The sequence below is a fragment of the Monopterus albus genome, unplaced genomic scaffold (assembly GCF_001952655.1).
Source record: "Monopterus albus unplaced genomic scaffold, M_albus_1.0 scaffold7.1, whole genome shotgun sequence".
NCBI lineage: Eukaryota > Metazoa > Chordata > Actinopteri > Synbranchiformes > Synbranchidae > Monopterus > Monopterus albus.
The window spans coordinates 4,238,712-4,249,258 of NW_018127887.1; the positions used below are offsets into that span (position 1 = coordinate 4,238,712).

Here is a 10,547-nt window from a genome sequence, read left to right on the forward strand (position 1 = left end):
GTTTGGGGTGTTTTTTTTTTTTTTTTTTTTGGCGTGGTGGGACGCCACGGAGAAATGTTACCAGCGGAAACATTGATTTCACTAAAATATTTTGCTCATTGGTCCTTTCTCAAGCTGCACCCCACTCATATTAAAACATATTGTGGTTAGAGTACAAAGTAAATGGTTAGGCCTATGTGCATGTGAAAATATAACAAAGCCTTGAAAAGTTGTACCATCCACACAGACTCGGTTCATGCCTTTCCTGTAGTCTGTCATGCAACTTGTACTGGTAGTAGGTTTAGCATGGCCTGCTGGATGTTTCTGGAGCAGCTTTTAGTGCAGTCCCTTAAAGAAACTGACTCTTTCTTGTCTTTTCATTGGTGCAATACAGGCTGGTGATGATTTTGCTTGCTATGCTAGTTCTTTGGGGCACTGTCTGCAACTGCCTCCTCTGGCAAAATCCTGGAAGAGCTTTATATTTAGCTAATTGTTGGCATCATTTTAGCTTTGCATGAATACTCAGTGATTCCATTTTTTTTTTGATAATCATCTCTCTTAGTGTTTAGTGTGTTTGCACATTTGATCATTTGTTCAGTTTGAGAAAATGTGTAAAGAGTTCAGCTATACTGTACTTCCAAGACATTCAGGCCTTTAATGTTTATAGCTATCTGTTTATGTGTGCACATCAGACACCAACTCAAAAGGGAAGAATATAGACTTTCAATAGAATACTTACCCAGCTTGAATTTAGAAATTCTCTCGGTTATGGCTTGGACATCTGGGATAAAGGCATCTGAATCAAACAGATTACATTCAGTTAACAAACTGGCAATACGTTGTATGTTGGTCCTCCATAACGTTGGACCTCATATTTGTGTGTACAAGATTTCAGATAGAGTAAAAGGCTCAAATTGCTTTTTCCCCTTCAGTTCTTTTATAATCTTCATTTGTTTTCTTCTCTGAACACAGGGAATGATTTTTGCTATCACAGCATCACATCAGAGAAAAGCAAAAGTTTACCATGACAAAGATTGGCACAGTAACTTGGAGTGGAAAAGTAAGTTAACCCTGTGGAACTGCCTGCATTTCTGTATAAATGTATCTTCAAATATTTGCTACATAAATAGCAAATGGTTGTGCTAACAAATATTGTGTCCAGCTGTGTAAAAATGCCCTTTTATTGTAGGACAACAAAACACTGAAACTTGTACACTGCACATGCTGTTATAATAAATGACAAACAGCAACTTAGCTTACAGAAATATTATCAATGTAAATACATCAGTAAAATATATACTGTATAAATATATAACCTTGTTCACATTCACATTCTCCAGAAGGTCCTACTCTACCAGGGTCTCCTGTAGGGCAAGGAAAAGGACAAAAATATGTACATTAAATAGAACCTATTAGCCTTGCCAGAATGGAATAATTTCCCAGAATCAGATGCCAGAAATCAAACAAAAGATGGTCAGAACAGCATACTTTGGGAGCAGAATTATGGTGTCAGCACTCACCTTTTGCACCTTTTGGACCTCCAACCCCAGGGAACCCAGGACTCCCAGGTCTCCCAGGTGCCCCAGGTACCCCAGGTATACCATCGAACCCAGACTCTCCTTGGGAACCTTTGGGACCAGGAGGACCTTGAAGTTGACTGTGGCCATTAGGCAACATCAGGCAAAATGTGCAGAACAACAGAAACTGCATCTTCTCAGTGCAAAACTGAAATATGTATAAAATATAATGAATTGTCTATTTATGGGTTAGATCAGAAATATTATCATCATTTACAACAGTTAACTTTAAAATTAAATCTGCCCATTCTGAAATACTAGTAACACTTCTTACATTTCTTACTACAGTACATGTCTTATAGGTCCTCATACAGCTATTTGCAGATATTCAGATGTGCAATAGTATATGTTTGCTGTAGCTGAATTCACTGTTATTTATAAAATGTAACACAAATCCTAATATCAAATATTGATAAATGGAAAGAAACTTGCTCTTTAAACCTGTGTGCTACACTACTTCCAAAGAAAAATGACAAGTTAATTACATATTAACATCATCAGCTAAATTTAATTTCCATAAATGCAAGTAATGCTGTTTATTTGTTACTACATTTGTCATCACTAAATAGACATTAAGCTGTTGTAAAGCTGTTCAAATAGTCCTAATAAGACAAAATGTGTTTTACAAAAGAGCGATAAGCAGAAAAGAACTCACTGTAAAAACCTGGAGGTGTTGTGCTGTGTGTTCTTCAGTACTTCCAAAGAAAAATAACAGATATTAGGTCAAACTCATGTATGAGGGAGTTGGTCCTGTGTAAACAACAGATGCAACATCTCATTTGGGACGGAGCATGAAAAGTAAATAATCTAGGTCCAAAACCCTCCCTGTTTTTAACTGACAGTGGTCTTAAAGAAACCATAGCTTAGTTAATGCATCCATGGACAATGTGTTGAAGGTTAAGTGAACATTTTCCAACCTGTTTTTATTTTAAATCTTTATTTATTCCAGCCAGAGTGTACTGAGCAGATATCTTTTTAGCACAGAGCTTTTTTTCACCATCAGTGAGCATATCAGTTGTAGAAAGGAGGGAAAGTTTAATGGTTTGCTCAAGGGGAACAAGAATACGACTTGCTTCATTATAAATTTTCTCTGTCAGGATCTATGTAGAAATCTATGGCCTTGTGTGGAAACAGTGCGTGGTAGAGTTTTCATAGTTCAGTTTGAGGCTGTTTTGTTGCCATATGAGGGACAAACCGACATATTTGATGCTGTTGCTAATCACACAAAATCTGTTCAAAAAGATTGATAAGCAGAAAAGAACTTACTGTATAAACCTGGACTGGTGTGCTGGGTGTGCTGCTGTCTGCACTGCTTCCAAAGAAAAATGATTGCGATATTGGGTCAAACTTGCGTATAAGGGAGTTGGTCATGTGTAAACAACAGATGCAAAGTCTCATTTGGGACATAACACAAAGTAATCTGGGCTCTAAACTCTCCCTCTCTTTAACCCATAGTGGTATTTATTTATTTTTACTGTACCCTGACAACTTTACTTTGTGATGTGCACGTAATATGACCGCTTTTAAACAAAGCATAGTTAATGTATCCATGGACAGTGTTGTACATTAACAAATCATTTTCCTGCATTTATTTCAAATCTTTGTTTATCCCGGACAGTTTATTGAGCATGTTTTCATCACTAGTGTTTTCATCAGTTGTAGAAAAAGGGTGGTGGGATGGTTTAATGGTTTACCTAAAGTGCCCCTGGCATGCTCATTTTGCTCAGTTCCAGCCATTTAATGTTTAATCATGGCTACCTCTAGATTAGCTTGGCACCCCTCACAACTCCAAATAGTCTGTAATTATTTCAGAATGATAAAACCAGAGAGCCTCTACCTAAAAATCTTCTGAAGAGGAGCGTTCGTGAATGTGCACGGCTCCTGCTGCCAGTGTTGCGTCGAAAGTGAAGAGCACAACAAACCACAACAGCATTAATTTGAATTTCTCTTCCATAGATAGGTAAACGATGGTAAACGATGAAAAGAGATTTGTAACATTCTAAACTAATCATTCTTAAGAAAGAGTCAAAAGGCCCATCATCATTATTTCCATGATTGTGTAAACAGTACTATAGTACAATATTGATAACCTTGATCCTCTGGAGTGGACAGTGTTATTTATTCTCACCTTTGTTTTCTCACCTTGCTGCCCCTTTTTGTCTTTTTCTGCTGCTTTACTCTTTTACAAACTCAGTGAGCTGAGATTGTCTTAGAACTCTCCTCTTCAGTTCCCAATTTGTCGTTTCCATTGTAAAATGTATAGATGTGCTGCAGCAAGAGTTTGAAAATTCAATTCTTATCTCCTGTCTTTTGTCCAACACTGAGCAAACTCCTGTCAAGTTATTTAAAAGGACTAAAAATGAACACCAAGGAAAAATGTGTGATTTTCATTTAATACTTTTGTAATACAACCAATAATGCTTCTCTTTTACTTAAACATCGAAGTAAAGCAGCATAAAAACCTACAAATTATGCCATGAGCATAAAGCAAAGAAACAGAAGTCATCACCAAGCTACAGCAGCAGGCGACTCCAACACTGAAATTGACATTCAAAGAAGTCCTACTGTGCTTTAGGAAAAGGTAACCAATAAAATAATCACCATATTAATAGATAATGACACATAGTTGCAACACAAATTTGATTATTCATATTGTTTTGAATGTTCTGCCTTTGGTGTTTGTTAACATGAAGATCATCAGTTTACCAGACAAACAACCAACTAGTTTATTGAGCCTTAAAACGTATGATTGAAATGAGGCCCTTTACTAATGGATCACTTTATTGTTATATACTTTTGGTATTCAGTTAGCATAGTTTGATTTACAACAGTTATTAATGTCATGCTTCTGTGATACAATTATACTTTGTAATAAGAGATTACAATATAAAACAGAATGCAGTTTTTCTGAAAGTGTCAGACCTACATTTGAAGCAAATTGTCTCTAACTGGGTCCTTAAAGCAGTTTTCATGTAATATCTTGCAAAATGAGGATGATTTTAACAATTTTTTTTAAATTCATTAGACATTAGAAGTAAAGCAGAATGCATGGTGAATTGTCTTCCTGCAGTCCACTGTCTCTCACTTAGAGTTAAGGGAGTTGTACAGTACTGCACTCAGTCAAATCTTAAAGTAAACATACAGTATAATGCGAGTCATGTGTTGGAGCAAGAAAAACTTAAAGCAAGACTTGTGAGGGATATAGATCTTTTCTATATCTGACAAATGATGTAAGCATTCAGGAAGCATTCCTGTGTGACGTGCCAGACGCCGTTTTCTGACAGCATGGTGCAGCCTGTATCCTGGATGGATCTGTCTGGTTGACCTTCTGCCCATTTGGTAAAGGTCAGAGGTCGGTTTTTCATATCCACCTCAAAATTCCCCTCTGCTTTTTTATTGCTGACATTGATCCATTGATAAAGGTTCTTAAACACTTGAGTCAGGATGTTGTTCTCTTCCTCACTCTGGGGCAAAGCCAGCTCAAGGCCTCGTTGGGAGCAGAACTCGACAGCCCTGGAGAAATTGCCTTTCTCCTTGTTGGACACAAAGAATTTCGGACCAGCTGTTCGCACAAAGTCATAGTTTATAGCTGAAGAAAAAAAGCATACAGATTAGCAAATGAGACAATTTGTTTTTACAAACTGTAAACTGTGAGGGCTCAGTGTAGTGAAGCTAAAGAAAAGAAAATCCACACAACTTTTCACATTTAGAAAAAAACTGTATAAATAAGGTTATAGGATGCAGTGAAAATCAACATAATGGGCATTTCTAGGGGACACAAACTGCTGTTCCTGTAACACTTCTTCATAGTGCTTGATTTTCATACTTACCCAGCTCTAACTTAGCAAGGTTCTTCTTTAAGCTGGATAGCCACTGGATATCTGGAGCAGAAAGTTCAGGTTTAGTTTTAAATCTATGTAACAATATGCAGTTCACATCTGTACCCACATGCACAGGTGTGTAACATCTAAAGGCTTACAGTGTCTGACATATTCAGCTTCCGCTCTTATTGTAATGTTTTTCTTTGAACACTGATTTTTACTGCTCATTATAGCAGATTAATATGAGGAAACCAGGGCAAAGGTCAGCAGAATAACTTGTACACCTTACAATACAATACATGGAAAACCACCCCCAAAACCCCTAAATACTGCTTTGTGAAACTTTTAATATTCACCCTTTTTTGAGATGTGCCAGGGAAATGTTTATTAATTTTTAGGCTGAAATGAAGTCACTTGAAATGATAGACCAACAGTCTGATTAATTGTTAAAGTAATTAAGCACATTTATTGGTTGCAACTTCTCAACTGTGAGGAATTATTTCTTTAAGACTATCAATGTAAATTTAAAACATGTGGGTTTGCACTGTAGCCATGACAGAACTATTTGAAAATGTCATTTTGAACTCTGAAAAGTATCAAACTATAAAAAATTTTAAAAAATCATTCAAAATCAATTTTCCAAAGTGGGTCAGTGATTAGCTTGGATGGAATGTATGGGTGTACATCTTTTTGTGTTTGTTTTGTCTGTATTGTCCATGTGTTGTGCCAAAATGTTCTTATGCAGAATGATCAACAAACTGCGATTTACTGTTTCTCTACTTTCAACAAAATTCATGAAGTATATTTATTACCTTCCGTGCACATTGCATATGGTCCAGGCGCTCCAGGTACTCCTATATCCCCTGAAGAGCAGGAGTCAAACATTAGACCAGACTATGGCAGCTGACACAGAGCCAAGTGACAAAAGGATGTGTAAAGGATGTGGGAAATTGTGGATCTGGGGAGGTTTGAGGCAGATTTTATGATTGTGGCTACAAACAGACTCGTTTTCTTGCTCCAGGAGGAAGATGCCAGAATTCAAACAAAGATGGCTGATGTTCAGCCATAAGTAATAAATATTCTTTGGAAGTTTGGTGAAGTATTTAATATCCACCTTTTTGACCTGGAGCTCCAGGAATTCCTGGTCGCCCTGGTTGCCCTGGTTGCCCTGGTGGCCCTGGAGATCCAGGATGTCCAGGATCTCCTTTGTCACCTTTGGGACCAGGAGGACCTGCAAGTTGACTGTAGCCAATAGGAGCCATCAGGTAGAGGATGCAGAATATGAGAAGCACCCTCATCTTTTCAGTGCAGAACTGAAAATCTACAGTATAGGAAATATAGTTAAGAAGTTTGCTACATCAGAAATATTAACATATACACCAATTTAAAGTTTATAACACAAAGTCAAATATGTTAGTTCACAATATAGACTATAATAGAATTGTAGTCTACATATCTGCAGTAGTTCTCCCCTCGTAATCTACTATAGTTTTTTGTGCATGTATTTACAGATGTGGTTTTTACATATATATACGTATATATATATAACTGTACAACAAGCTAAATGCATAGAAACATCTGTTAAATTTACAGAATTTTAGGCTATACTTCTCCATCTTTGATGCTGTTGCTAATCACACAAAATCTGTTCAAATAGATTGATAAGCAGAAAAGAACTTACTGTATAAACCTGGACTGGTGTGCTGGGTGTGCTGCTGTCTGCACTGCTTCCAAAGAAAAATGATTGCGATATTGGGTCAAACTTGCGTATAAGGGAGTTGGTCATGTGTAAACAACAGATGCAAAGTCTCATTTGGGACATAACACAAAGTAATCTGGGCTCTAAACTCTCCCTCTCTTTAACCCATAGTGGTATTTATTTATTTTTACTGTACCCTGACAACTTTACTTTGTGATGTGCACGTAATATGACCGCTTTTAAACAAAGCATAGTTAATGTATCCATGGACAGTGTTGTACATTAACAAATCATTTTCCTGCATTTATTTCAAATCTTTGTTTATCCCGGACAGTTTATTGAGCATGTTTTCATCACTAGTGTTTTCATCAGTTGTAGAAAAAGGGTGGTGGGATGGTTTAATGGTTTACCTAAAGTGCCCCTGGCATGCTCATTTTGCTCAGTTCCAGCCATTTAATGTTTAATCATGGCTACCTCTAGATTAGCTTGGCACCCCTCACAACTCCAAATAGTCTGTAATTATTTCAGAATGATAAAACCAGAGAGCCTCTACCTAAAAATCTTCTGAAGAGGAGCGTTCGTGAATGTGCACGGCTCCTGCTGCCAGTGTTGCGTCGAAAGTGAAGAGCACAACAAACCACAACAGCATTAATTTGAATTTCTCTTCCATAGATAGGTAAACGATGGTAAACGATGAAAAGAGATTTGTAACATTCTAAACTAATCATTCTTAAGAAAGAGTCAAAAGGCCCATCATCATTATTTCCATGATTGTGTAAACAGTACTATAGTACAATATTGATAACCTTGATCCTCTGGAGTGGACAGTGTTATTTATTCTCACCTTTGTTTTCTCACCTTGCTGCCCCTTTTTGTCTTTTTCTGCTGCTTTACTCTTTTACAAACTCAGTGAGCTGAGATTGTCTTAGAACTCTCCTCTTCAGTTCCCAATTTGTCGTTTCCATTGTAAAATGTATAGATGTGCTGCAGCAAGAGTTTGAAAATTCAATTCTTATCTCCTGTCTTTTGTCCAACACTGAGCAAACTCCTGTCAAGTTATTTAAAAGGACTAAAAATGAACACCAAGGAAAAATGTGTGATTTTCATTTAATACTTTTGTAATACAACCAATAATGCTTCTCTTTTACTTAAACATCGAAGTAAAGCAGCATAAAAACCTACAAATTATGCCATGAGCATAAAGCAAAGAAACAGAAGTCATCACCAAGCTACAGCAGCAGGCGACTCCAACACTGAAATTGACATTTAATAGCCTCTATGCTAATAGTATGAGTTTGCATTCTATCTATTGCATCATTGTAGGATAATGCTAGAAAGAAAATGATTGAACTTTCGTTTATTGAGAAATTAAACTGGTCTCTTCAAACAATCGCTGTGACACAGTTGTCTCTGACAGGTAATTTGGATTTAATAATAGTCTGGCATTCAGACTTGGCAGACAGCAGTTAGAGCAACATGGATGAATTCCAAATAAGGCTTCTGTAGCAAATAATGGTAAAAATCTGTTTTACTTAATGAGAGGTTCAGATTATGACATGAGCATAATGCAGAGATCAAGCATCACCAAATCACAGCAGCAAGCATCTGTAACGCACTGCTTAAAATTTAATAGCGTCTATTGTAATGGTATGCATTCACATTAGAGGATGATTTTACGTTCACGTTTATGACGATTATTGCAATAAATGAACAAATGCCGATAAAGTTCAGAACTGTGGCCACGATGTTGAGGCAGCGTGCAGTGTTGCCGTAGTTTCGGGCACCATTCAGATCTCCAGCCACTTTCCGGTCTCTGGCCTAGAGAAACAAAAGAATTATTGATTTTAAAAGTGGATTCATAATCATCCACAATCTCAAGGGATTTAAAACTGCCAGTGTTGAACATAGACTTAATTTCATCATCTCTTGCTAAATCTTTAGATTATTTGCTGTAAATGCAGTTGCTCCTTGTTCTTTCCTTCCATTTTATCTTTCCCATATAATTTCTTAACATAATCATTTTCTTATTCTTCAAGAAAAGTTGGTAACAAACTTAATGTTTATTTTTTCATATCTTTGTTGTATTTGTCACATTAGTTCATAACATTTTAAGCCTAAAATATAAAAACTTAGTTCTAAATTATTCTATTTATCTGCCTCTTACTAAATATTGGTAAAACCTTCCTATTTTTCTATTGCATCATTGTAGGATAATGCTAGAACTCTCGATTGATTGATGGAATTCATTAGCAGTTCAGAGCCGTCACACATAAAATTACCTTGACAGAGAAGATGAGAGCAACCAGTCCAAAGCAGAAGACATTTCCATAAACCAAGTTGAAGATAGACCAGATGATGTGGTCTTTTGGGGGGTCAGTGCTGATGTTCACAGTGGTGTATTGAACCATCGGAGGTCCTCCAGGCTGTCCAGGGGGCACATCATACCTCCCCACCTGCAATGGGACAGCTTCAGCCTGTTGCCCTCCATGATCCATCTTTCTCAGCTCAGTTGTAGTTTTTGAGGTGGTGGCTATAGAAATGCATGCGAGAACATGTGGGTGTGCAAAACGTGTTGGTTAGTTTTGACCTATTTAATTTTAGGTGTAGCGCACACCTTTTTTATTTCTTTACATCAAAGGCCTCTGAGGTAAAAGAAAACGCTGGTGTTTGCTGTTGCTGTGGCAAAGAACATACAGTCCAAATGCCCTAAGGACTTTACAAATTCAATTTAAAATACAGTACTTACTTATCAGAACATCCTTTAAATTCTCAACTATCATTCCTTTTGTTTTTCTTTTTTTAAAATACTTTTTAGGCTTTTTGCATTTATTTGATAGTTGTCTGTGTGAAAAGACAGGAAATGTAGAGGAAGAGCATTGTGAGGTTCAACATATGTAGCTCTCCTGTGATTATGTGGTAGTGATTAGGGAACCACACATCCAAACTGTCAAAGTTCCAGCCAGGTGGGAACTCACTTCTTTTAACAGAAAAATGCAGAAGGGCAAATCCAAAAGCCTACAAACCGGTAGTTGCAAAGCCAGCAGCTTACAAAACAAACTGCTGTACATGGTCATGTAATGCCCCTTTTTGAGTAACATAAGCATAGAATAGATAACACCCCAGTCATGTCGGAGGACACCTGTCTTCTTGCCATTTGATCAAACATAAGATCAAAATTATATAGAATACATGGTACCAACTAAACAGTGGTGGAAAATGTGGTTAGAAGGTTAGTTAAGTGTGTATAAAGTATATTTATTTATTTTCAACCTCCATTTTCCAAGCACACTTAAGTTTATGAAGGAAAATGATTGAACTTTCGTTTATTGAGAAATTAAACTGGTCTCTTCAAACAATCGCTGTGGCATAGTTGTCTCTGACAGGTAATTTGGATTTAATAATAGTCTGGCATTCAGACTTGGCAGACAGCAGTTAGAGCAACATGGATGAATTCCAAATAAGGCTTCTGTA

The 10,547-nt window shown here is 36.9% G+C and overlaps 2 protein-coding genes across 2 annotated transcripts in view; both read right to left on the reverse strand.

Moving 5' to 3' along the window:
- LOC109972518 (mannose-binding protein C-like) overlaps window positions 1–7,096 on the reverse strand; it is an 8,829-nt gene extending 1,733 nt beyond the window's left edge. The window contains exons 1-5 of the mRNA XM_020621436.1: window positions 7,059–7,096; window positions 6,492–6,698; window positions 6,190–6,240; window positions 5,387–5,437; window positions 4,775–5,145 (exon numbers count right to left, since the gene is read on the reverse strand). Of these exons, the coding sequence (XP_020477092.1) occupies window positions 4,775–5,145; window positions 5,387–5,437; window positions 6,190–6,240; window positions 6,492–6,675 (657 nt within the window). The 5' untranslated portion in view covers window positions 6,676–6,698; window positions 7,059–7,096. The remainder of the gene's footprint in view (window positions 1–4,774; window positions 5,146–5,386; window positions 5,438–6,189; window positions 6,241–6,491; window positions 6,699–7,058) is intronic.
- A 1,606-nt stretch (window positions 7,097–8,702) lies between these two features.
- LOC109973131 (dispanin subfamily A member 2b-like) overlaps window positions 8,703–10,547 on the reverse strand; it is a 6,034-nt gene continuing 4,189 nt past the window's right edge. Inside the window, exon 2 of the mRNA XM_020622490.1 lies at window positions 8,703–8,894. Coding sequence (XP_020478146.1) covers window positions 8,703–8,894 — 192 coding nt within the window. The remainder of the gene's footprint in view (window positions 8,895–10,547) is intronic.